General features: G+C 39.3%; 1 protein-coding gene across 1 annotated transcript; it reads right to left on the minus strand.

Annotated features, from left to right (window-relative positions):
* Nucleotides 1–17,285: 17,285 nt before the first annotated feature.
* cfl2 (cofilin 2 (muscle)) lies at nt 17,286–20,255 on the minus strand. Its single transcript, XM_059956525.1, has 4 exons — nt 20,035–20,255; nt 18,486–18,793; nt 18,297–18,373; nt 17,286–18,215 (listed from the first exon to the last, which is right to left on the minus strand). The coding sequence occupies exons 1-4, from the start codon at nt 20,035–20,037 to the stop codon at nt 18,091–18,093; spliced, it is 513 nt and encodes a 170-aa protein (XP_059812508.1). The 5' UTR covers nt 20,038–20,255; the 3' UTR covers nt 17,286–18,090.
* Between the last annotated feature and the right edge of the window lie 7,666 nt (nt 20,256–27,921).

The raw sequence follows: 27,921 nt of genomic DNA on the forward strand, positions 1-27,921 counted from the left end.
CAGATACTTCCCCCAAGCCGTACCACCACTGGCTCTTGTTTGAATTCGGTATCAGCCCAATGCTGCTACACATGTCCACACAAGCAGCTCGAAACTCTGGGTGCATCGACAATGCCTCCAAACAGCGCTCACCCGCCTCCTCCGGGCAGGCCCCCAAGTGCACCAGCAGGATATTGGTTCTCTCCAGAACAGAAACGCTGCCCGTCTCAACGGGGTCCGGACACATCAGCATTAATGATTCATGAACCTCAGTCTCCTCCACATTTGCCTCTAAGAACTCCATTTTCACTGACCAACATCCGTTGTCTGGATAATCACCGGCACTGGTACCCCGAATCTCCAGTGTCCTCAATGTTGTCAAGGGTAAATGCTTCCAATAACGGTTATGAAACAAACTGTACAGCAACTTAACCGGCGCCCCGGTGCCGAGGATGGCTTTAACTTGACTTCCATCCATCCGTAACAACACCTGTGCGCGTGGCCCCTCTAAGCCTTCAGGAATAGGGTCTGCTCCTTTCGGGAGTTCCTTGGTACATTGCTGGGAACGTGCTCCCCCAGAGACCCCAAGCCGTTCCCCCACTGGGCCTCCTCTAAGTTTCCCGACACCTATCGAATCAACGGAACAACCGATCCCCTTGACAGATCCCCTTGGCACCACAAGCAATTTATCTGCCCCCCTAGGCAAAAAGGGATACCCTAAAAACTTCCCACCAATCTCCTGCCACGGATATGATAAGCCCCCCAGCTGCGGCATTTGACTTCCAGTCAAACCACACGCATTTTCCCACACTTTCCCAGAACTGGCAGCGGTCACTTCGAGGTAATTGCGCCTGACAGTTCTAACAAAGTCACCAGCCCGCCTACTCAAACTTTCAACCCGTCCCTGTCGCTTTCCCTCAGCCAAGCACATCCACTCACCCAACAACTGAGGGGTCCGCTCCGCCCACGCCTCCGCCCCTTTAGGGCTGGACGTTATTCCAACAACCGGGCGGAGCTCACCACTGCTGAAACATCCCAACCTGTCACTCCTCAATCTCCAAACAGTACGGACAACCCATGGTCCCACCACCATTTCGTCAGCACTAGTCGGAACTCGAACAACGACCTCCAGGCTACCAACAGCAGCCACCCCACCCAACACACACGCAGCGATAACCAGCAATCACACACCCACAAAGGCACACCAGCTCTTTGCCGCAGACACAATTTAAAGAGGGTGATCACGCAGCTTCCACAGAAATCAACCCCGGACGAGCACCCCACAATGTAACCCCCTGGGTCGCTTCAGGCTCGCTCAGCTCGTTCTCGTCTAGGGGGAGCAGCCTTTGGCCCCACCAAACTGGGTAATCAGCTGGTGTGGATGCTGTGTGATGTCCCCGCCTCACCCAAAAACAGACAGTACACCATATGCGATTAAATGAGTACAATTTATAAAGGTTACTATAACTAAGTGATTAATAACGATACAGTATATATGAAGAGAAAATTAAAGAAAAGGCGCCAAACTTATCAAAGTCCAAACCACTTTGTGCACAACCGTTGGAGCTCAATTACTGAAGTCTTCTGGCCACCATTCGATCCCCTCCGAACTCCTCGACTCTGCAAACAGCTCAGGACCCTCCGAGTGGTCAACCAAGCACATCTAGCTTCATCCCCCCTCCTCGGAGAATCTCCCGGCCTCGGACCCCCCTTTGGGGTCCGATCCTCGCCCAGCTTAGAGCATTGTGTCCTCTCTCTCGACCCCCTCGCGCCGATCTGCCCAAAAGCCCGTCAACAAAAGCTTACAGACTCAGAAGAAAGAACATTAATCCCCATTTGGTTTACAAAGGAATACCATTCTCGTTATCAGTAAATTAGCATTCCTGCTAGTTAACAAGAAGAAGAAACCCTCTTTACAATTATGATGGGCCCTTTTTGTTTTTTTTTTATTAACCCTTTGGTTAACATTCATAAATATAATTCCTTTGCAGTGTACTGCTGTTATTTCCTGGCATTGAGTTGTAACAGGATAGCAAATTACACAGCATCCACACTAACTGGGGTTTGGGTGGGAGAGCCATCCCAATCTCACGGATTTAGCAGGACCAGAGTGTGTATTCCCTAGACTTATTCAGCCCAAGGAAACTGGGGTTTTACTTGTTTATTTATTATTTTTATATGGACAACCAAAGTCTTTTCCTTTCCTGAGAGTTTGACTGCTCTGTTGTGTCTGTGTGTCTGTGCATTTCCCCACTCTGGTGGTCCACAAATTATACAGTATGCACTTTGGGTGTAGCTAGAAGGCATTGCCTGGCAACCCAGGCCAGTTCTCCACTCAAGCTTCATGGGCAGCTTAGGTTGATATGCCTCTGGATATTTTTCATAGATATACGCAAACAAGAACAGTCTTCCTGCAAATTCTTTCTTGTTGGGAATCTCACTTGGTCTGTAGCAGTAATTCAACCACTTCTGACACCATGCTGTGTTCAGTAGCCCCGGCCTGTGAACAACTCCAGGTATTTCTCCTGCCACTGAACATTGTTTCGTGTTATTAACTATCACTACAATTTCTATCTGAGATTCTGCCGATGACATTTTGTGTCATTGGTGAATTTATAGATGATAGAATGTATAATATTTATTTATAAATAAATACTGACACCAATATTTTGTTTGGCATCAAAAAGCCTCATTACATGTGTTGGGAGTGTTGAGGTTGCTGTATAGTTGCAATGCCTGTCCTTTTTTGTTAGTCTTCATGACAAATTTAGATCAATGTACATGAAGTTAGTTTGGCAGTAAATCTGCCTTATGCTACTAGAAAAACACACCTGACCTTTTAAATACCCTTTGAAGCATTCAGCATCTGGAAAAACAAATTCTTCTGAGTACAGAGTTAACTGTCATTTTTTAGACTGATGTGTTTGAAAATTTTGCTGGAGAAGCTCTAAAGTGATGGCACTGCTGTAGATGTAATTTGTGTAAGTGGGGTCTCAGAGAAACAGCATTAGTGTACATGAAAGTTTTCCACAAAAAAATCAAACAATATTAATGACTGGCATTAACTCTCCTAGAAATGCACACAGAATTGTTTAATGCCATATCAATACCAAATTCTGGAAGTGTAACACAGTATTTTTGGTATTGTGGAGAAAAATTTCAGGTCACTGCTTCAGAAAGTGGTCCAAAATGGACAGGTGCCCTCAAAATCCTATTGAAAATACACTACTGCTATAAATTATTGAAAGACAATTAATTAAAAACATAAAATTCAAAAATGCTTATTAAGCAATTAAACTTGAAATTAATTGGTTGGAATATTCAAGGACATCATCAACTTCTTATTGCTGCAGTCAGAGATTCCTACCCGTTTCAAGAGCGGGTCAACCATAATGGTGCCCAAGAAGAGCAGGGTGAGAGCTGGCTCAATGGCCTTCACCCTCACATCTACTGAAATGAAGTGTTGTGTGTTTGGTCATGGTTAGAATGAACTCCTGCATGAGCGAGGACCTGAACCCAACACAAATTATCTACTGCCACAACAGGTCTCTAGCAGATGCAATTTCTTTGTCTCTCCTCTTAGCCTTCGACCACCTGAACAACAATGCCTACTTTAGGCTACTGTTTATCAATTATAGCTCAGTGTTCAATACCATCATCTGCTCAGTGCTAATCAATAAGCTTCAAAACCTATGCCTCTGTATCACCCTCTGCAACCGAATCTTTAGATTTCCTTATTGAAGATAATAATCAATGCAGATTGCAAGAGGCTTAAGAGGGGTATAGATTCAACCAGATCCATCATGGGCACAACCCTCCCCACTGTCAAGGATATCTTAAAAAGGTGGTGCCTCAAGAAGGCACCATCTTCATTAAAGATGTTCACCATCCAGGACATGCCCTCTTATTACTAACATCAGGGAGGAGGTACAGGAGCCTGAAGATGCAACTTAACATTATACAAATAGCTTCTTCCCTCCACCATCAGATCACTATGTCACTAATGAGCTATCTTTTTGCACTATTTATTTGCTTGTCTATTTATATATTAATGTAACGTATATTTTTTCTGTAGTCCACTTACTGTTGCTGCAAAACAACATGCCAATGATAATAAACCTGATTGTGATTGGTGTAATACTTCCCACATCCACCAGATGTCTTCAACAACTGCTGTCATTTTCACTTAAAGATCATTTATAAACATTTGGGCCAAAAAAATTACTATCACATAAAAATGATTTTTGTGCTGAATTTTAAATTAAAATTGATTGCTAAAATTGATTGCTAAATGTGATTGGGCCCTAATAGGTCTTCAATTTTGTTTTCATTTTTATCACAATAAATTCTCTAAACTGAACAGCAATGATTTAAGGTTAATATTTTGCTTCCAGAATGTTGCATACAGTTTTTAAAAACACAAAATACTGAGTCTTTGGGTTGTACTGGCTAATAGTGCTGTAAAAAAGAAAAAAGATAAAAGTATGGGAAAAGATTTGATAAAGAAAAGCAAAAGCATGCCGTTATATGAAAAAGATCTATTGAATTAATTGTGAGTGATTGAATTCCATAGGCCACACTGCTTTGTAGTAATTTGGTGACACGTCTTCATCATACCCACTGAACAGCAAACCAAGAAACAGTGCAATTGAGTTGAAAATCAATGAACTGCAGACACCAGAGACTCAGCATCATCTGTGGGACAGGAAACAAAAGTACTGCCTGACTGGCTTATTTTTATTATGGAAATGGCAGTAGGTATCCTTGGCAACACCTACCTGATTACTATCCTACATCATTAAGTGGAACACCACCATTATGACTGGGCAAGATATTTACTTTAAACTTTCTGCAGATTAGGTTTAAGGCCAATTAAGGAAAAGGCATTCCTATGGCTCCCTGCTGACCCAGTTCTAGTCAAATTTTGACGGCAGATATGTGTACTTCGTTTGATTTTGGTTCTGAATTCAGCATGTCTGGAATTTTATTATCAAGAGATCAGAACTCAACACTAGGTCAGTGAGTCATTGTTGCGAGTGGATGTAAAGTGCTTCCACCCCTAATCACTGCTGCAGGAGAGTTGGAGGTTAGGCACTGACATCTGTTTTCCAGCTTATATTCTAACTTCTACATTTCAATGTGCAGATACAGAGGTTGGATACAAACTGATTATAGAACTTCTGACAAAAAGTATGATTCTGCCCACTTTAAGAACATTATAACTAAAAACATTGAACTAAACCTAAATAAACATCCCCCCCCCCACCCCCTTGCTTCCCTGCAAGTCTACAATCTCAATTGCAGTCAACCCAAACACCTGGGGAATCCAGCAATAAGTGTGTGCAATACACGTATATAAGTCATGGACTTGTTTTTCCATAAATGGGTAAATGTCATCTCTTCTGCTCTGAATTGCCAGTATTTACCAGCAACAATAGAACCATTATGGCAACATCTAGTGGTGTCATATAATTATTACAAGTAGATGTTACAATTTTAATTGACTTTGTTTAGTAAATGTTTACCTAACATTTTCTAATGTAACTTGTGACATCATGGGTCCAGATTTAGAGCACAACGTCAATTTTATAATAGGAAAGAGTTTACTGAATGAGAAGAAACATAATTTGAAATAAAAAACAAAATAGCAGGTCAGACAATACCTTTGGAAAGAGAAATAGGTCGAAGATCATTCATCAGATTTGAAAAAGAAAACAAGTTAGATTATATAGCAGAGACGTGGGGAATGGAGCAGAATGCAACAACAGGAGTGTCTCTGATAGAGGAACACCAAATGACCTAATGAGACAGTCAATATCAGCTAAAGTTCTTTGTCTATGTAATGTAATGCTAATGTAAGAGTGTGGGACATGCCCAACACACTGGAGTATCAAAAGAAGCAGGACCAAAATAATGGTAAGCCAAATTGGCCCCCTTCTGATACAAATAGAAATCAGAATTTGATATTGGGCCTTGCATGCTTCAACATAGTCAAACAGAAGATGAGGATATGCCCCTCAAGTTTGTAGGTCTGATGAATGATCCAAGACCTGAAAGATCAATTGTTTCTCTTTCTTCAGATAATTGGCCTGCAAAGTGTTATGCAGTATTTTATGTTTTTATTTCAAATCACTTTGCTTTCCATTCAGTAAACTTTTGTAACAGTGCACCAGAAGAAAAGTCAGAATGGGATGGTGAATTACCTTAGTAAGCAAGTCTGGAAGCTCCAGGTCACTCATGAATGCTATTCTCATTAGAATAGTTAGTGCCGAAAATATTGAGCACATTAAGGGTATATACAAACATGACAATACAAATCCAAGAATATCAGTGGTTTTATCGTCCTATTGTAAGAATCCTCTAGTAGACTTACTTCCTTGAGCTTTATTAGGTTCAATTTAAGGTTCCTCCAGTAGTTAAGTCATATCTAGAATTAAACTGTTATACTAAACCTTTTTGGATAACTACAAATAATTATGCACATGATTACTTTTTCCTAAAATTATCAAAGTTTTGTAATATTTTGCAATACATAGCTATCCTTCACAAGAACATCTATTAATATTTTCCCTATTTGACGTAAACATCCCATGCTGAACAGCTTGTTGCAGTATATGAATTCAGAACATAACACAAACATCAAATCACATGAGCCTGGCCTAGAAAAATGATATTGCACAAGGAAAAAAATGCATCAGACAGAAGGACACAGCTGGGCATGAGGGTAGAACCAGGTTTCAGTTACTCTGACTAGATTACATTACAATGTTAACAGTTGAGAATACTTCCTTTCTAACTTTCAAGTTGAAACTTTGGGGACCAGTTCACAGTGAAGGCAGATATTAAATGTGAAATTCACTACTGAATTCAATGCTCTAGAACAACTTCGATTGATGAAAAGGGTAGGAGTACCAAGACTTAGACCAGACCAAAAAAAAATACTTCTACAGCAGCAGTAATCCCTACCCTCTTATATTCTTCTGAGAGACCCAGATAATGTAACAGCAGGTACCTCACACCACTAAAAAGATACAACGGAGTCAGCAAAGTCATTAAAAATCCACTAAATGTGAACCCATGTCAGCGTCCACAACATTGAATAGGCTACTTTGAGCAAGTTGTGTTATTTGCATGGCTAACATTCTAGTCCGACCCATTATAAGAAATTATCAGGCAAACAAAGTAAGAAATTCTTTGATGTTCTTGAAACTTTGTTGGAAAATTGCAAGCTTCATGCTGATTCTTGGAAATCATTGCCCATGATGGATCAGAGGAGCATTCAAAATATGACTGGGAATCTCAGGTCCATACATTGGAACACACAGAAACCCAGTGCAAACCACTTAAGTAATGTGTAAGCTCACAAACACCCCAGCTAGCAAACTTATTAAAAATCTCCTACCCCAACTGCGTTTCTGGTGTTCCCACCAAGACCTCATCAGTAATCTCAAAACCAGAGTGGAAGTAAATTATCCTCAATCCTGAAAGAATCTCTAAGATAGTCAACTTCTTTTTTGTAAATAATAAAAGTAGGTGGATGTGTGGTGATGTAATCCAAAGTTTTGCCAAAGGGACATTTAAATAATTGGTCAAAGAGGGAGAATAGGATTTATAATTGCTGTCAATCCCAGGACCATCTGATTATCTAATCAGAAAAAAAAACTGCCATCGCCTCTGGCTTTCCACTTCCTCCTTTGACTTCTTCTGTTGACCAGTTGTTGGCTAAGATGGAGCATGCACTTGACCTGTCTTGCCACTTTTGGAGAGCACCTTCAGATTTGTCCAAAAAAAGCAGAGGTGGTGCCATTTCAGATTGGTTGTCTGCTCTGAACATTGTGTTGCAACCTAGCTCTCAGGTGGCTCTAGTTTGAGGATGACAGTAATGCCAGTAATCAGCTCATGAAAGAAAATCTCATGTCCCCAATTAGATAAATATTGGTGCAACCTGTACAATGCCTCAAGATTAAAAGATCATCTTCCTCTCACAATTCAATGGCAATGGCCAGAGCCTGCAGCTGCATCTTGGATTTTGGACTGTAGGCTATTTTTCCAATCTTAGTTTTCAATATTTTCCCCACCCAATCTTTGTTTTTTTTTGGGGGGGGGGGGGAGAAAGAAATCAAAGTGCCTGATCTGTTTTTTTTTGTGTGCAGGTGGAGGGATTTGGGGGAAGGGGGGGTGATTGATGACCCTGTTGTTTTTGTTCATTTTTTTGTGCAGTGAGGTGGGAGGGGTGAGCTTGGTTGTTGATGTGCCTGATCCATTTGGCTTGGTTTTTGTGTGGGAGGGGAAATTGGAGGTTGATGTGCCTGTTCTGTTTTTGTTTTTTTTTTCTGCAGCAAGGTGAGATTTGGGTTTGACAATTGTGTTGCCTTTCTTGGTTTCATTGCTACCCTGATAATTGAAGAATTTCAGTTGTATATTTTAATAATAAAATGAACCCTTGTCTGGAAAAGCTGCTGAAGCCAGGCACCTGGTCTGTCAACTAGTTCCATTCCCTGACGCCATATAACAGCACCTAAGAGGCCACACTGCAGGCCAATTACTCCCTTAGGCAGGAGCTCAAAGGGACCTCAAAAATGGCCAGTAATACTATGAAACTACACATGAAATATCACATTAAAAAAAGCCATCCATATAAAACTAAGTGGAATTTCTCTCAGGTTGTTGTAGATTTTCAAAGTAAATTTATTATCAAAGTACATATATGTCACCATATGATAGTTGAGGTGTAGTAAGTATTCCAGAACCTGATGGTGAGAGTCATGAGGCTCCTGTCTTCTTCCTGATGGCAGCAGCAAGAAGAGAGCATGCCTTGGGTGGTGGGGGCCTATGATAATGGATACTGCTTTCCTGCTATGTGCTCAATGACCTCTGGTTTCCTTCTCCTGAAGTCAATAATCAGCAGTTTGTTGTTATGGCACCAACAACCAGATTTTTAATCTCCCTCCTATATGCTGATTCATCACCACCTTTGAATTGGCCAACAAAAGTGGTGTCATCAGCAAACTTGAATATGGCATTGGAGCTCTGCTTGACTGAACAGATTTTAGAAATTCTCTATCCTGGAGAGCTGTGGTAGCCTTCGTTACAATACATGCAAGCCTGGAATAGATGTTTTATATATACTGTATATATATTTATGGGGATCATTCAAAACAGTGGTGGTAAAGCCAAGGTACAATTAATCATATTACTGAAAGGCAGAGTGATTTCTTGAGGTTGTATGGTCTACTGCTCGTTTTCAAGTTCTTAAAAAGCGAATTGCGCTCCTTTCAATATGACGTCAGTGAGCTATGCTGGCTCAAGAGTCAGAGTAATGTAGTACAGAAACAGGTTTCGTGGCCAACTTGTCCATGATACCCACCAAACTAATGGCATTTGCTTGCATTTAGCACATAGCCCTCTTAAGAAAAACATTTGGATAAGTAGGTGTTTCAAGTGTTCCTAGTGTACCCATCACAACCACTTTCTCTGGCAATTCATTCTTTTTATGTACTATGCTCTAAAGTTTGCTCTAAGGTCCTTTTTTAAATTTTTTACCTCACCTTAAATGTCCTTTAGTTTTTAGTTCCCCTTCTCTGGGTTAGATTATGTTCACCCTACATATACAATTTTATATACCTCTATGTGGGGTTCCAAGGAATAAAGTCCTAGCCTGTCCAAACTCTCCCTATAAATTACGACTGAGTCCTGGCAGCAACCTTGTAAATCTGTAATTTTCCAGTTTAATGTCTCTCCTACAGCAAAGTGATCAAATTCTCCAAGTGCAGTCTCACCATTATCTTGCAACATCCCAACCCCTACCTGACAAAGCCCAGGATTCTTCACCACCCTGTCTACCTGTGATGCCACTTTCAGCAACTTGTATTTGTGGGTCCCCCCCCCCACCCCGTCCAACAATCCCCAGATAGGAGATGCTTGCGACAAAATTTACAACACTCACTCCTGGAGTGAAGAGAACTGCTATTGGTCCCCTAGACAATGAGGCAGTTCAATTTTGAAAAAGGGGATCAATGCCCCCCCCTTTACTCTAACTTGTACTTTACAAATGCACTCAAATTCTCAAGATTTCCTTTGCATACACCATTATTCTGAATCAGACTACCTTCAAGAACTTAACCAAGCAGCAAATTAGTTTCAAGCATAATAAAATGTTAATGGTATTACTGCCAAAGCAGAAACCATTGTAATTTGGACTTTCATAATCATTTTGACTTGGAATAGAAAAGTTTTTAGGATCCAGGATGTGAATGGGTTAGGGAGTGATGGGGAGGGAGATTTTTATTTTAACTGGAAGGAGAAATCGATATTCATACCATTAGATCGAAAGCTACCCAGACAGAGAGTGTTACTTCTCCACTCTTGAGGATAGCCTCACTGTGCCACAAAGGAAGGTTATGGACCAACATGTTGGTATGGGAATGGGAATTGGAATCAATTGCACTTTTGACAGACAGCAGACATACTCAATGAAACAGGTCCCCCAATTTATGACAGGTCTCACCAACGTAGGAGTCCACATCAGGAGCACTGAATACAATACACAATCCCAGTAGATTCACAGGTCAACTGTTGCCACCTTAGACCCCAGCAGATGTGTATACTATAGAATACTCCAACCTGACGGCATGAATATTGACTTCTCATTCCAGTATTTTAAAAATTCCCTCCCCCTCCCAGCCCATCTATCACCTCCTCTGGTGCCCTTCCTCCTCCCCTTTCTCCAATGGTCCACTCACCTCTCCTATCAGAATCCTTCATCTCCAGCCCTTTACTCTTCCCACCCAGTTGGCTTCACCCATCACTTTCTAGCTACCCTTCCCCTCCCCCACACCTTTTTATTCTTGAATCTTTCCCCTACCTTTCTAGTCCTGAAGGTTCTCTCCCTGAAACATCTTAAATGTTACCTGACCCACTGAATTTCTAAAGCATTTGTTTCGTGTTTCTACATCTTTAGAATTTGTCTTTCAATTCTTTCTGTAATATGACAGAACTGGACCTAATACTCCACAATCTAATGTGCCAATCTACGTACTTTATGCCTCGTCTAATTAAAGCGAACACACTATAAGCCTTTTTCACCATTAATCTGTGCTGCCACTTTCAAGGTACGCTGAATAAACTTCAATCAACATTCATAAGTACCTCCACAATTCAGTATTTTTCCTCTGCAATGCTTCATCCAAGTTTCCATCTCATCTAATTCCTACTTTAGCCTCAGACAAGTTTCTTTACCATCTACACGATCAGTTTATGTCATCCATAAATTTACTCCTTATCCTCCAAATGGTTAATATACACCACCATCAAGGGTTCTAGCACTGATCCTTTTATTTAAAATATTGAAGGGAATCCTACTGGACTGGACTGGAGTAATTCTGATGAGAAACTTTACTGTTTGTCTTTGAAACTTCATGTCTCTTCTTAGAGACACAGTAAACATATTAGTCCTCGCCTTAGTGATAAGATAGTGCCACATCTGTCACAACACTTCACTACTCCATAGCAGATCAATCTTGCTGGGAATTCTCAGTTTTAGGCTGTGACTATCATGTTTCTGATCAGAGATCCTTCTGACTTCAAAGAGTATTCTCGGTTTAAAATTTAGTACAACTAATAAATATTTGTTCACTTTTATACAAGTCACACATTTCACAAGTATTAATTCACTTTGCAAATTATTTCTTCAGCTCAGCCTTACTTCAAATTTTTCCAGGAACAACGCCTCAGCAGCCAGGAATACAAGACCCATTTACAAAGACCTTACTATTAGTGCAATGTGGGCAGGATCAATAAAATTAACACTGCATCCTGAGTAAATGAGTAACCAGGTAAGACAAATTCGCACGATGATCAATTCTTTGATGAAGTGGGGACAATGAAAGATCAATACTAAATCTTACCATAAGCAAATTTGTCAATGATAGCTATGATAGACTATTCATTGTTACACAAAATGAATAGGCCTAGCTTGGGTTTAACAACAGAATATTGGCAAGTCAGCTCAATGCAAGTCAGCAAAAAAATAATTGTGAAATATTCTAATTAAAAGAAAGGGCAAAGATAGCTACAAACTCTACAGGTCTGTTCTCTCCCTTCTCTTTTCTCTATACACGAATGACTGAATCCAGTGATCCATCTGTTAAACTTATAAAAGTTTGCAGATGACACTACTGTCACTGGACTAACAAGAGGCAACAAATCCAAGCATTACTCAAAAGTAAACAAGCTAGAGAATGGTGCAATCACACCAGCTCTTAATGGAGATGAATACAGACTTCAAGAGTAATGTGTTGCCTCTCCACCCACTCATCAACTCTACAATTAACATTCTTTCAATATTCTGGTTCCTAGGCATCATTATTTTGCAGAAAATTGTTGGAGAACCAAATCTCCTTCATTAACAAAAAGACTTAGCAAAGGATGTACTTCTATCAGCTGGTAAAATTCTATCTTCTCCAGAACATACTGATTCAAGTCTACACTGCTATCGTAACAGCCACACATTAGCCATTACTCCCTGGTTTGGTGCAGCATCCTCTTAATATGAAAACTACAACAAACTGCCAAGTCAGCTGAAAAGGTCATTGGCTGCAGTCTACAATCACTACAGGCTTGGAGATGTCCAAAGAAAAGAATCAGGCAGGAAAAATATTTGTGGATACTACCCACCCAGCAAACTTCCTTTTCCAAAGGCTCTTCTGGAAAGTGTTTACAGGGCTAAATAATGTGTATAGGGCCTTATAATGTGTGGCTGTTACGATAGCAGTGTAGTCTTGAATCAGTATGTTCTGGAGAAGATAGTATTTTACCAGCTGATAGAAGTACATCCTTTGCTAACTTAACACTATATTAAAAGTTAATTCCCCAGGCAGTTGATCTGATTAGCCATTCTGGATGGGCACCTCATCCCCCTCAGTCACTGCACCGTAAACACTTAAATCACTTTCTATAATGCTTTTACATTGTAAATACATGGTATTTATGGATTTTATTCAATATCCATACTCTAACCAAGTTTATTTTTATATAATTCTTTATTCTTATAATTGTTGAATGTTTTTGTTGCATGTCATGCCAACATGCCACAGCATAATTTTTATATATGCATATGATGAATAAAATTGGCCCCTGATCCTATAAGCCAATTACACTATCTGATTCATCACGTGCAGCTCAATTCCATTTTGTGCTTTTCTCTCCTTTGAAAAATCTTAAAAGGTTCCAGTTGTTTGGGCATTAACATTCTTGTACAAAATAAACCTGATTCCATTTTCAACTGACTGCTATCTAATTGTAAGATTATACGTGGAATGTGATGGACAAGTTTGCAGATTTTATTCAAGCATATACATGGGGAAGGATTATCTCAATGGCCATCACAAGAATAGTTTGTACCACTGAAAGCATCCTATCCAGTTGCATCAGTTTAGTATGTTAACTCTCTGCCCAAGATCTCAAAAAAATTGCAGATAGTTGTAGACATGGTTCAGTCCATCACAAAACCAGCCTTCCCTTCGTCGACACCACCTGTACTTCTCACTGCCTCAGCCAGCATAACTAAGACTCCCCCCACCCGATTTTCTCTGCTCCCCTTTTCAGGAAACAGTAGAGACAAAAACTTGAAAAAAAATACTCCAACTCAAAGACAGTTTCTATCTTGCCTGCATTCATGTCTGTAAGATTCATGAACAGACCTCTTGTATGTTACTGATGGGGTCTTTACTCAAATCCACCTAGTCGTGGCCCTTACACCTTGTCTGCCTGCATTGCATTTTCTCTGTAACACCATTCTAAATCCTGCTATTAGTTTTCCCTTGTTATCTTAATGCAAATGTTTTAAAATGATCTGTATGGATGGCTTGCAAAACTAAGTTTTTCCACTGTATCTTTGATCATGTGACAATAATAAACCAAATTTCAATTTCCTCATTTTAAATGGTTTCACTTAATAGATGGATTGATTGGATAGCCATATTTTCAAGGATTAATAACTTAAACTATTTACATTTTCATTTCTTAAGCAGCAGACATTAATGCTGGTAGCTCAATTTTTAAACATCAATTTGATTACAAATGGATGCTGAAATAATCTGCTTTAATTCATTTCAAGAACTGTCCACAGACTTTGAATACAACTTGCTGTATTTTGCTTCAATCTTAAAAGATGACAAAATTCAACCCTGTTTTATCACATCCAAATCTATGATAGCAACAATAACCAAAATCAATTTGCAATAAATTATGCCAATATAGTTTAATTACCTCCACACCCTTAGCAAAACAGAACATGCAACAGGCAAAGTACATTTGCAGTATATCCAATTTGCTGAGTAGCTACAAATCTCAAAACTGAACTGTTTCTCCTCTCATCAGGATAGAATTAAAATTGAGTATTAATAGAAAACTGTCCATCTCCAAAAATATATACTATTGTTGCAGCTCCCACAGTGCACAACTATGCTAATCCTCTCTAACAGCTGCTCCATGGCTATTGTTTGAAAAATACAGAATCTTTAATTGTAGCTTTTGACCAGAGAATGACAAATGATTAAGAGATTCATTCTTTCTGTTATCAGTTGAGATGTTGTTTAGTTCCAAGACAACAGGCTTCTTCCTCCCCCCCACCCCCAAGGTGATTACTTAACTCTTATTGTGACTGTACCCAGTGATCAAAACCAACAAGATTTCTGGTTTTTCAGTTTTCTTATGTTGACATGAAGTTCTAGTAGGCAAATATATTTAAAAAAAGTTAGATTACCTGGGATTCTTCTCCTTTTCCATTTGAAATCCTCTGACCATAGGATACTACACAGCAACTAAATAAGTCAATCCACATGTATGCTACAAAATGGAATTGCATAATTCAAATACTATAAATTATATTTAAATCTCAGTGACATGATTACAATTTACCAATGACCATATATAGCACCACATTAAATTTGAATCCCAATATCATGCAAAAAGTTTTATTGATTTGGGTGGGCCTTTGGAATTTGGAATTAAAGCTTATCACTATCCATTTAATCATTAATTCTGTGATACAACTGCATCCACCTAATACTTTTTGCACAAAGGCTTGATCACTCAAAGTACAAATTGGCTTCCAACCTTTTTTTAAAAAATCTATAATACCTTCAATATTTCTAACCTTGCTAACTGGGACAACTTCTGAACTCCAAACATCTTAAACCACTGCCAAATAAAAATCCTCTTTCACTTCCCCAATCCTGAGCAATCTTAAATAACCTCCAGTGTACATTTACTCAGATAAATTTAACCCTAATCCACAGAATACAAAGTTTATCACTTAAGTTTTAGCAATTTTGAACACATGATCAAGCTTTTTAGTTATCCTTTCCCATTTCCTCTTTACCCGTTGTTATTCCCGCAACTCATTTTTAAATTGGCAATTTTAGGTTTTCAAGAATTCTCAACCTATACAACTATTGCTTGCTTTCATCTATTTTTTCCAGAAGTGTCAAAATTTAGAGTAAAAAGTTTACAGAATACCTATTCAAAGTGTCATTAGCTAATTCTCACATTTGTACAATATATCCATATTCCATTCCATTTTCCAAGACTTTTAAGACAAAATTGAAAATTTGCTGGTATTTCCCTGTAAGAGGTTGTTGGCTACAAATATTGTCTACAAAACCATTTGCTGCAACAAAATCTATTTAGCAGTAAATTGTGCCCTTTACCGTCAAATGTTTGGATAATATTACAAATTGTAGGCTATGGATAAGAGCTCTGGTTTCTACACAATGACCTAATTGCTGCCAAAAAATCTAAAATTGAAGCACTGCAAACAGAAAAAGGAATTTAAATATTATTGGAAAATTGACAAGGTTAAAAGAGAATGTTTCCTCAAGAAGACTATAAACAATATTCAATGGATAAATATCAAAAAGCACTTAGCACAACTAATTCCAAATAATTTAGTTTACTGGAAATTTGTATGTTTTTGTTCAGGGCAATTGTGTATTACAAATTATGAGACAAAGTCCATGAATGGTGTTAGGAGCCAGGTTAGCAATGATCTAACTGAAGAACAATCTCAAGATGTTGCTTGGTCTGTGTTTTTTTTTAAAAATGCTGTAATTAAATCTTCAAATAAAAGCTGCTATGCCCAATGATGTCCTCCAAATGTAATAAGGTATTACTGCACTTGTATTTAATTAAAACAAAAAATTATTAAACACCAAATACTCAAGACAATAACTTCAAACAATTCTGAAACTCAACTGTACCTTTATCAATACAGACTGCCTAAAAATACCAAATTATCTTCAAGGTATTTATAAGCTCATTTGTACAACATTTTACGACTTAATGAACATTTCCCACTACCTTCAGCCACTTGATTGCAAAAAATCATGCCTGCATAATTAAAATTTCATTTAAAGAATATAAAATGCATACGAGTAAATTTACTTCCAAGCAAAAAAAAAGATTGTTACTAAGTTTCTGGGCAAAGCTACTTAGAAATTCCCTTTCTTTAGACAGTTAACATTCAGATTCACCCCCCCCACCAACCATCATTCTAGAAATGCATTCTTTGAACATGTAATATTTGGCAGCTATGCTTGCTTTTATCCAGCATTGGAACTATGTCCAGTTTTGCCATTTGTGGACAAGGATGACAGGACACAAAAGCATGCGTTTCCCATAAATAGCTCTGACTAGCGAAGGATTGCTCACAGCATACAGATCAAATTCTCTAGCAGGAGAGCAACTGTTGGCATTCAGCCAAATCCAGTAACTAATAGCCAACATCCAAGTGTAACCAGAACCATCTTCTCAAAGTTAACACAAGGAATTCTATATACACAAAAATCTTAGAATTCCAGAGTGTTTTAAAAGTTGTCTATTCTATTTAAATATTCAGTATGAGTTCAAGTATCTTGAACTCTGTACAAAAGTTCCAGGGACAAGATCAACTTGTCTGGTCTTAAGTAATGAAGAATTCATTCGCTTGCAATTAGACTATATTCTAATAAAACACTAGCATCTTTAATGCACCAGTTACCTTCAGGATCAGTTCTTGCTACTAACCTATTTAACTTATCAGCAAGTTGAAGCTTGACCAAAACCAACTAATATCATGTAACATTTCAATGTACTAATTTGGGAGTACCAATTTAACACATTTTTATTCCAGTTTTGAAAAGTATGAAATTAGTAAAGCACCAGAGCAAACTAAACATTACACAAAGGAGGATCACACTGAATGAGTGAAAGTTGCAAATTTTCTCAATAGCATACTTATTATTAAAAATAAAACCAGAGCAGCAATCGGCCATTAACCACACAATTTTTATTGTAAGCGTGGCCAAATTTCTGATCTCAAAAACAATGTTCCATTTAAGGCTCCAGTATACAGTAACTGCCATCATGACTAATTTTGCATGTCTTTTCAATGTTGAAAAAGATTAACATGGTAAACTTTGACTCCCATTCTTTTTCAGTAGTGTACATTCCACTGGAAACAAAAGGCAACATAAACAACTCCTTCCTTAAGGTCTGCACAACAGGAATGAAAAATGCAAGAGCTACAATTCACTGATGACACAACTACAGAGACTTGGTTGGCATTCCTTATTCTTTTTTTTTTTAAAAACAAAAAGTGTTACCAAAAGTGCTTTTGATGAAAAGTGTAGAACAAATACTGCCATGACAAAACTATATCAAGGCAGGAGTGGATTATGAATGCACAAGAGCCTCATGGAACTGTGATCAAGTGCAATTTCAACAATTACAGTAATGAACTGATGGCTACCACCTGACCAGTGGACAATACACACGGTTTTCAAAAGTTTATACTTAGTGTTCTAAACTACTCACATAAACGTTCACATTCATTGTACAAGGAACAAGGAATGCATGCAACAACAATTGTTTTGGCTAGAATGAACGATGTGAAAGCATTCCTTGAGATTCTACATAAAACTACAGGGATCAAACAGTCTAAGTGCAACCACCAATTGGCTGCTTTAAGTTAATGAGATCTCCTTTACGTGGAAAAAAACTCTAAACTATTCCAACTCTGATCAAATTATAATAGAGCTGCAGGAATGGAAGCTCCTTGGGTCAAGATGGCACTCAATTGTCATTGTGCAAGGTTATTCCTTCAAGTGAAACCACCACATTGCCGCCCAGTTTCTCTGCAAGCGTATTACGGTCCTGAATTTCATCTATTGCATTAACTTGCCATTCATGTTTAATACCTGAAAAATAAATAAAATGTAATGAATATGTTGCTAAACCATATCAATGTAAACAACTTTTAACTTAGTAAAATCTATAACCTGTAAATTTCTTTTTAATAGCATCCTTTGAGCTAGCGTATATCATCTTGCTTTTAAGGCTTGCCTTCTCTGGAGCCCTGAGTGAGATAAAGGATGAATGTTAATACCCATCTTCAATACTGATGTAACATTTGGCAACATATACAGGCTTTAACAAAATCTATACAAATTATTTTTAAAAATACATACCAGAATATAAATACCAAATCTTCTTTCTTGGATTCTTTTGTCTCGTATGTAGCATCATACAAAGCATAACGACAGTCAGTCGAAGGTAGCAACTTAACAAAGGATGAGTAGGGGTCCTGTACAGTTCCCCCAATTTCACCCACCAATATTTCTTTGGCTTCCTCTACAATTATCTGTTTTTTATCTTCACTAAGGCAGAACAGTACTGCTTTCTTTCTTTTTTTGACTTCTTCTGGGGATGAAGATTTCCTTACTTTCATGTCATTGAAGACTTTAATAACTTCATCGTTCACTGTTACTCCAGAGGCCTTTTTGAAATAAAAATAAGACAGAAAATGAGCTTTGTATACATCTTAGTGCCACACAGCACTGTAAATCAGTAATTCAGCGTTTATTACCTCAAAAATATTTAAAATGCAGTTTAATAAACACACATTTCAATAATTAATAAAGACGTGAACCGGGGATACAGGCCACCTATTCATTTTACTGCGCAAGTTAAGGCACCGATGCCAAAAGCAGCATCACTTGTAATGATGCAGTGATTCTGACACAAATTACAGCAAATTGTGGTATGCGACAGACGGCGGGGGAGCCTTTGAGCTCAATGTAACAAAAGAACCCAACCACAGACATCCACTTATATTTTAAATACCTTATACCTTTACAGCAAATTATCATGGTCAATCCTTGAGATCGAAAAAGGCACCAGTAAACCGGCGCAGCACTGATTTAAAACAATGACAAAATATTTTATGTCGAACCACGAGCGGTATCTTGGTGACTCAGGCCATTGTGCACAATCCTGTCCACCATCTCCTGACTCTACCCTCTTTTACATGTCGAAATGGGCGCATTCGTTTTTTAAAAAAAGATGAGATTTAACAAGTCAAAGATTCAAACGAAAACATACGAATAGTTGTCGAACCTTTATATTTCGAGGCTAAGCTGCCCGTTCCTGTGCGCTTCACAACACCGCAATAAATGGCCGTGGAAAGCAAAGACCGAATGGCCCCGGGATTCATACTTGGGTACAAAATGTGTTAGCAGATCTGCTCCGTCCGTCATAGCTCCGCCACTCCACTCCCCCACCCCCTCCCCACTACCCTGCCGTGCTCTCCCACCGCGGCTGTGTACAAAACCCAGCAGTGGCTGGTCGTACTGCGCACCGACATTCACCGGCAGCGCACGCAGTGATCCATTTTCAATTAAACAGGACGCTTCAGGTACTGTAATGAGAGAGGGGGTGGGAGAAGACGGCAAGCTGAGTGGTCACGGTGTGGGTCAGCCGCCAGCGCCGGACACTGACCGGACAGGCACGGGGCGAACGCCATGCAAGATGCAAGCGGCTAAAATTAGGTTAAAATGGCCGCTGCAGGCTGCGGCCGCGCTCGCCGGCAACCTCGAAACGTCCCTATCCGCCCTCCGAAACCCACCACATCCCGCTCGAAACATACAACGAACGGTGTGGGGTAAAAATAGGCGGGTTAGTGGCCGAGTGGTGAGGGGTGGGGGGGGGGAAGGAGAGGGCTCGGCGAGAGTAACTTACCATGTCGAGTGGCAACGGTGAGCAGCCACGCACGGGATGGGAGCGGCAGCGAACGCTGGACCGTTACTTCAGCTGCGGCAGGCTGAGCGGGGGAGGGGTGGCGGCTGGGTTCGACCATTCACAGGGGTCCTGCGAGCAGAGGGAGGGCTGGGCCGATAGCAAACAGCCGTAGCACGTCCGCACTCCGCACCGGCACCACCACCACCAGAGTCAGCACATGGTCTGTCCAACCCTGGCCACAGGGCACCTGCTGATTCTGCGCGCTCCCTCTCCGCGCGGCCGGACCGGCAGCGTGCGTACTCTGTGAGCGGAGCAGGTTAATAATAAACGCGCAAAACGACCTGCTCGCAATACAGTCGGAAAACCCTTGCACGGAGGATTTAGGTCAACAACGTCTGCTCAAATCTTAACAAAAACGTTTGTTAGCTGACCTGCTTTAATGCACAATCACGGCCTTTTACTTATCGCAGATCTTATAAAAAACTAATTTTCAAAAAAAAATCGGAAAAAATAACATGGCATTTACTCTGTGGAAATATTTTAAATCAGTTCCACCCGATCACCAGAATGATTTTATGTTTAATTTGTATGTGCACGACTTCAAAAATACAGCCAATCTGTTTATGATGCATTTACCAGACATGCATCTTTGCAGAAAGTGTAATTACTGATGAAGCTCATGTATGATACACATAAAAAGTCTAATGCTTTGTTGAAACATGCAAATAACCTATATAATATGAATGGATTTGATTTAGTCACCCCCATTGAGTATATATTTACCATGGTAATCTTTAACGATATATGTTATGTTAAATACTTTAAAAAGCTGTTATAATAACTTCGTATTTGGTTATACAATGTTATGGATTTAGGCTAATAAACCCATTTAGAATTTTTTAGAATTATTGGTAGAATAGATAGGGAAGAATTTTAGATAGGGATAGAATTTTTTAATTCTCTAATCATAATTCCATAATTCATTATGATTCAAGTAACAAATTTAATGAACCAGAGTCATTGTGTGGAGTCATTCTCTTTGGCCTAACTGGTCCATACTGACCACAGCATCCTCAAATGCAAATGAGCAAGTAGTGCTACAGGATAATGAAGGGGACAAATGAAAAATCAAAGTATGATCCAAACTGGAACCTATGTAAGTAATAACTCTCTAAATTCAAAGTTTGAAAGCTCTTTATCAGAGCAATCATAAATAAATCAATGGCACAAATAGAAAGAAATGAGTTTGAAATGATAACTATGAGAATGGGAAGATTGCAGTGAGAGCAGGACTGGGAACTTGATGTTCCAGGATATTCAATGCTACAAAAGATAAGGCAAAATGAAAAAGGAGGTGAAGTTGCATTACAGTATTAATTAAGAAAAACATTAGTGCCCTTGTGAGTAATTATCATAGACGCAGAAAATTGTGAAATGGAATTAGTTTGTGTGGAAATAAGGAAGAGCAAGGGGAAAGATGACATACAGGAAACCCCAAAATATTTCCTCACTTGTAGAACAAAACATAAATAGTGAAATACCAATGATACAAAAGAAGGGAAGTACAATTATGATAAGTGATTTTAATTTTAATTAAGTGATTTCGGTTGATTATTGATTGATTAATCAAACTACTGTTGAAGAAGAACTTGCGGAGGGCGTCAGTGATTGCTTCTTGAAGCAATACATTTTGGAACCACTCATGAACAGGCCATTTTAGATTCAATCTGATAAAATGAGGTAGAATAATAAAAATCTTGTTTAGGAGAACCTGTGGATCAGTGATGACAACATGGTAGAAACAGTTGAGAGTGAACACTTGCGTCCAAAAGCAGAGTCCTTAATTTTAGTAATAGAAAGGACAATTATAAAGATATGAAGGAAAAGTTGTTTATTAGGGGATTGAAAATGTAAGTTAAAGGAATGTGGGATGAGCAGTGGCTGGTATTTAGCTGATATTTCACAATGCACAGCAGAAACTTATCCCATTCAAATAGAAGGGCTCAATAAGAAAGATGATCCATCATCCGTGTTCACAAAGGAGACTGAGAAAAATACCACAGTTAAAGATACAACATACAAGTGCAAAAGCCAGTGGTAGACTAAGAAACTAGGATTTATTCAGGATCTAACAATAGAAGAGTAAAACGTTGACAGGGAGGGAGAAAATTAATTACAGGAGTAAGGTACTACCAGAGCAAACTACAATCCGTTTATGGATATTCAGTATGACAAAACAGAGGGTGGCTGAGTAAACATAAGATCATGAGGTTGAAAGCAAAAAGTTAAAAATAAGAATGGAGAAAATGACAGAACATTTAAGCATTCTAAGGCTGGCTTCAAATAGGAGGGAAGAATTTATAGCAATCCCTACACAAAGTATTAGAAAAATTACTAAAATTGAAAGCAGGAAAATCAGCAGAATTTGATGGTCATTAAAGGTAGTGGCAACAGGGTTAGTAGAGATTTGACCTGCTGAGTTCTTCCAGTATTTTGTGTGTGTGCTACTTTGGATTTCCAGCATCTGCAGAATTACTTGTGTTCATTAGAAGAGAATTAGTTGTTTTGATAGGGTACAATAGACTGGAAAACTGTGTATAAGAAGGGTGGAAGATAAAAAAAGCACAATACGTAGCATCATTTATTGGGATGATAGTGTAATCTGTAGTCAAGAAGGAGATAATTAGCCATTTAGAAAAGCTCAATACAATCAAACTACATTGACACAGTGGCATAACTGGTCGAACTGCTGCCTCACAGGATCAGTGGTCCAGGTTCACTCCTAACCTTAGGCACTGCCTTTGTGGAAGGTTGTACATACTCCCTCGGGTTTCCTCCAAGTTTTAGTTTCCTGTCACATCCCAAATACTGTACATCCAGGTGGGTAGATTAATTACCACTGTAAAATACCTCACTGGTGTAAGTAAATGGTAGAATGGGGGAGGGGTGGGTGGGTTTAGGGAGAATGTGTAGAGAATAAAAACAGGATTAATGTCAAAGGGTGGTCGAGAGTCAGCATGGGCTTGGGGCATTTTTCCATGCTGTTTCTCTCTATGACTTCTCTATATCAATGTGTTTTTCTGATAAATTTGTACCAGAAAAATTATATTTGTGTAGTTTCAGAAGACATTTGATAAAATACCACACAAAAGGCTAGTAGGCAAGATAAGGAATGAGTTATGATTGGCAGAAGACTGGTTATTACATAGAAAACTGAGAGACAGAGCAACAAGGTCTTTTCCAGACAAGAAAGATATTACTAGTGGAGCACCCCACTGCTCAGACCTTGGTACTCAGTTATCTAATTACTTCGAAGAAGGTCAAAATACGGGATTTCAAGTTTGCTGATGAATCAGGAGAGCAATGAGAACTATTGGACTCTGCAGTGTGGTACTGTGTTGATAGGTTGAGTAAGTTAGTGTGTTGAATAGAGTTCAAAGTAGGAAAATTTAGGAAGAATCAAAAGGTGGGCTACTATAAAAATGGAGAGAGACTGCCAATTTGTGGAGTACAGAGGGATCCAGAACATTCAGAGGGGGTTCATCTGCATAGTGCATGAAGTAGAAGTTAACATGTCAGAGCGGTAAGTAAGGCATGGCATACTTACTTTTATTGCTGGAGCAATGGAGTTTAGAAATAGACAAGTATTGTTAAAATTGTACATGGCATCAGTAACATTGCACCTGAATTACTCGGTACAGGTCTGTACCCTTTATTTCAGGAGGGTCGTTCTAATAAGGAGGCATTCCAAAAGACATTCACTAGCTTAATTCCTGGAAAGAGAAGTTCTGTCATGCATGGTTAAAAAGTACACTTGTGTTCTTTGGAGTTTAGACAAATAAGGGATAATCTTATTGAAAAATTACAAGATCTTCAAGGTCATGACAAGATAGAGATATTACTGCTAGTTGGAGACTAAAGGGTAGTCATTTAAAAGTGAGTTGGAGAGGGGTGTAAAGCTCTGAAATTACAGGATTTTTATAAATGCCCAAGTGGTTTATGAACATCAAGGGTTACACATTTAAATATAATTCAGATTTTTAATATTGAATTTTCTCTCTTTACCTTACTTATCCACATTAGCGATTCAGAAAAAATAATCACAGTAATCCCACGTTGTTCCTACAGGGCAAGAAATATTCATCCTTGCGCAGTCTCATCTTCATGAATCTGCAGAAGTTACCTCCCAGCATAGCCTAGCAAGCCAATTACTGGTATCAGATCGATGCAACGAAGTCCAATTGAAATAAAAATCATCAGACCACCCAGCATTGCCCTGGGCATTAGATTCATTGGAGACAGTAAAAAAAACATAGTAAATCCTGCAGTCAACTTTTGGTTACAATCTTCTATTCTCCTGGGAACTTTGTCATTTCTTTACACTGCTTGGAGTGTATGAGCATTGCACCATCTAGTTAACATTTTATAAATCCTCTTAAAATTTTTCCCTTAAATAATGTAAAATAACATTTATTCTTCTTAACCTAATAAACATGGCGTTTTTCATCTCCACCATCACTACAAACAATTGTGTTTTTTATATATAACACTTAACCAGTTATACTTAACAAAACAGTAACTAAATAGCAACTATCTCATCAGTAGTACTAAATGGCAATAGACCAAGGAATAAGTTTTAAGAAGGATCTCAAAGGAACAAAATGAGGGAAAGAAACAATATGACTTAATGAAAGTAATTTAGGATTTGAAAATTGAAGGCATATTCACCAATCTTAAGCAATAAAATTGAGGGTGAGTCAGAGGCTACGAATGGAGAAGTACAGATAAATAAGGAACTACAGAGCTGGCGAAAATCTAGAGAATGAGAGGGATAGGGTCACAGCAGGATCAAAAAACCAGAAAGAGAAATTCAAAATTGAGGCTTTTATTTTTCTGGAGCCAGTGTAGGTCCTAAAACAGAAAGGCAATGGAGGAATACAACACAGGAAAAAAGGGCAGCAGAATTTTGGATAATTTACTTTAATAGAAAATTAAATGGGAGATACAGGCCTACAGAGTATGGAAAGAAAAAATTAGTGTTAAAGAGTATATTGGTCGGAGTTTCACAGCAAATAACTGAAGGCTCTTTTGGACAACCTTGTGGATATCTCCTCTGCACAGTTCACCATCATATTAAAGCTTCAATGTCTTTTTTTCAAATTCCATCTCAGCTGAGGGCATTCTCCTTTTTTAACTTACAGCAGCATCTTCTCACTTGCAATTGTTATCAATGATTTCCTTGCTCCCGTTTGTAATTTTCTGCCATTCATACCAAATTCCTGCTGCATTGATGGACATAGAGCTGTGGATGTAGTGTATATGGATTTCAGTAAGGCATTTGATAAGGTTCCCCATGCAAGGCTCATTCAGAAAGTAATGAGACATGGGACCTTGCTTTGTGGATTCAGAATTGGCTTGCCCACAGAAGGCAAAGGGTGGTTGTAGATGGTTCATATTCTGCATGGAGGATGGTGACCAGTGGTGTTCTGCAGGGATCTGTTCTGAGACCCCACCTCTTTGTGATTTTTATAAATGACCTGAATGAGGAAGTAGAAGGGTGGGTTAGTAAGTTTTCTGATGACATAAAAGTTCAAGGTGTTGTGGATAGTCTAGAGGGTTGTCAAAGGTTACAGCAGGACATCGATAGGATACAGAACTAGGCTGAGAAGTGGCAGATGGAGTTCAACAGAGATAAGTGTGAAGTGGTTCATTTCAGCAGGCCAAATTTGAAGACAGAATATAACATTAATGGTAAGATTCTTGGCAGTGTGGAGGATCAATGAGGTGTTGGGGTCCAAGTCCATAGAACACTCAAAGCTGCTCTGCAGGTTGACAGTGTTGTTAAGAAGGTGTATGGTGTGATGGCCTTCAGCCATGGGATTGAGTTTAAGAGCCATGAGATAATGTTACAGCAATATAAGACCTTAGTTACACCCCACTTGGAGTACTGTGTTCAGTTCTCCACACCACTGGAAGGATGTGGGTACTATAGAGAGAGTAGGGAGGAGATTTACAAGGATGTTGCCTGGATTGGGGAGCATACCTTAAGAGAATAGGTTGAGTGAACTTGGCCTTTTCTCCTTGGAGCAATGGAGGATGAGAAGTGACCTGATAGAGGTGTAAAAGATGATGAGAGGCATTGTGGATAGCCAAAGGCATTTTTTCCTAGGGCTGAAATGGCTAACATGAGGGGGGCATCGTTTTAAAGTGCTTGGAAGTAGATACAAGGGGGATGTCAGAGGTACATTTTTCACACAGTGAGTGGCAGGTGTGTGGGATGCACTGCCAGCGAAGGTGGTAGAGGAGGATACAATAGGGCCTTTTAAGAGACTCTTAGACAGGTACATGGAGCTTCGAAAAATAGAAGGCTATGTGGTAGGGAAATTCTAGGCAGCTTCTACGGGAGGTTACATTGTGGGCTGAATAGCCTGTAATGTGCTGTAGGTTTTCTGTTTCTATGCTTCAAATGGATTTTATTATGTTCCACCCCCGAAGAGCCTTCCATAAGACCTGCTTCTTTCTAATAGTTAGGATTCTCATGTCACCGCTATATTTAAGATTTTCACCCTGTGTTATGCAGAAAACAGGAATCATTTCCATTCAGAACGGAAATCAGTGGAAGAGGATTAGGAATGCGGCTGGTAGTGTAAGGATCATACTCAGATAAAAGACTGGGTTGATAATTGCTGACGAGAAGTAACTGACTGAGGAAACTTATACCTTCATTATTTTCAGTACTTCAAGAGGATTTCTTACTTTTGTTTGATAACATCTTTTCTCACAAGGGGGCATTGGGGAAGAGGGTCACTGTGCTTGGCAGATGTCACTTGTGGCTGTGAAAAAGTCTCAGTTTCTGGTGCCTCCTCCATGGTGTTTGTAGGAGTTGACTTTGGGACTGCAGGAAATGGTTCTGACAGCTCTGGACACCTTTCTTCTCTGACAATTGACTCTGTTGTCCTCAACTGATCGAAGTGTTATCTCCAGATGACATCAGAGATGATCTCCACTGTGTAGAAGAGTGGTCCAGTTCTGCCCTTAATCTTTCCAAGTACCAATTTTTGATAATCTCTGTAGTCCCTCGCCAGGACTGTTTGTCTAGGAGTGAAACATCAATCTTCATTGTTTGAGGAGTCCTCAATTTGTCTCAGCTCTGTATCCTGCATACTCCTAAGATTGGGGTTGAGGAGATCTAAGCGTGTATGCGAGAGATGGCCCAGTTGATTGGAGAGCGTGCTGCATTGTGATGTGCAAGGAGGAAACTGGTGAGCTTCTGATTCAGTGTCAGTGTAGTGTGTTCCTTAGACTCTGGACAAACTTTCTGCCAACCCATTTGTGGGTGGGTGAAACAGTACAGATGTAACAGGTCTTATTCCATTCACTTTCAGGAATGACTGAAACTGTTCCACAGCAAACTGTGGTCCATTGTCACTGACTAAATGTTCTGGGGCACCAGTCCTTGAAACACACCAACTGTGTACATGGCTGTAATGGGGACTATTGGGAAACCTCTTGATCACTTTTTGCCTGTGTCACTACTACCAAGAACTTTGTGTTCATGGAGTGGTCTGGCAAAATCCACATGAATCCTCTGCCAGGGCAAAACAGGCCATTCTCAGGGATGGAAAGGCATTGTTTTTGGCATCTTCTTGACAAATTGGGCATCCCAAACAGTGCCTGAGAAGCTGCTTGATCTGTTGATCTAACCCAGGTCACCAGACAGAGCGTAGGGTCAACACATTCTTTTTGAGCACACCTGGATGACCAGCATGTAGCTCCTCTAATACTTCAGCTCTCAGCTTGGATGGTACAACAGCTGTCAATCCTCACATAAGGAAATCCCTGTCAAGGGCAAGTTCATCCCAGTGCTGGTAAAAATGGGGGAACTGG

The sequence above is a fragment of the Hypanus sabinus genome, chromosome 2 (assembly GCF_030144855.1).
Source record: "Hypanus sabinus isolate sHypSab1 chromosome 2, sHypSab1.hap1, whole genome shotgun sequence".
Classification (NCBI taxonomy): Eukaryota; Metazoa; Chordata; class Chondrichthyes; order Myliobatiformes; family Dasyatidae; genus Hypanus; species Hypanus sabinus.

Excerpts from the sequence above, each read along its gene's own strand:
- cfl2 (XM_059956525.1), bottom strand. Across the intron at positions 18,374-18,485 it reads GATTTGGTATTTATATTCTG|GGCTCCAGAGAAGGCAAGCC; the intron begins GTATGTATTTTT and ends TATCTCACTCAG. Across the intron at positions 18,216-18,296 it reads TATTAAAAAGAAATTTACAG|GTATTAAACATGAATGGCAA; the intron begins GTTATAGATTTT and ends TTTATTTTTCAG.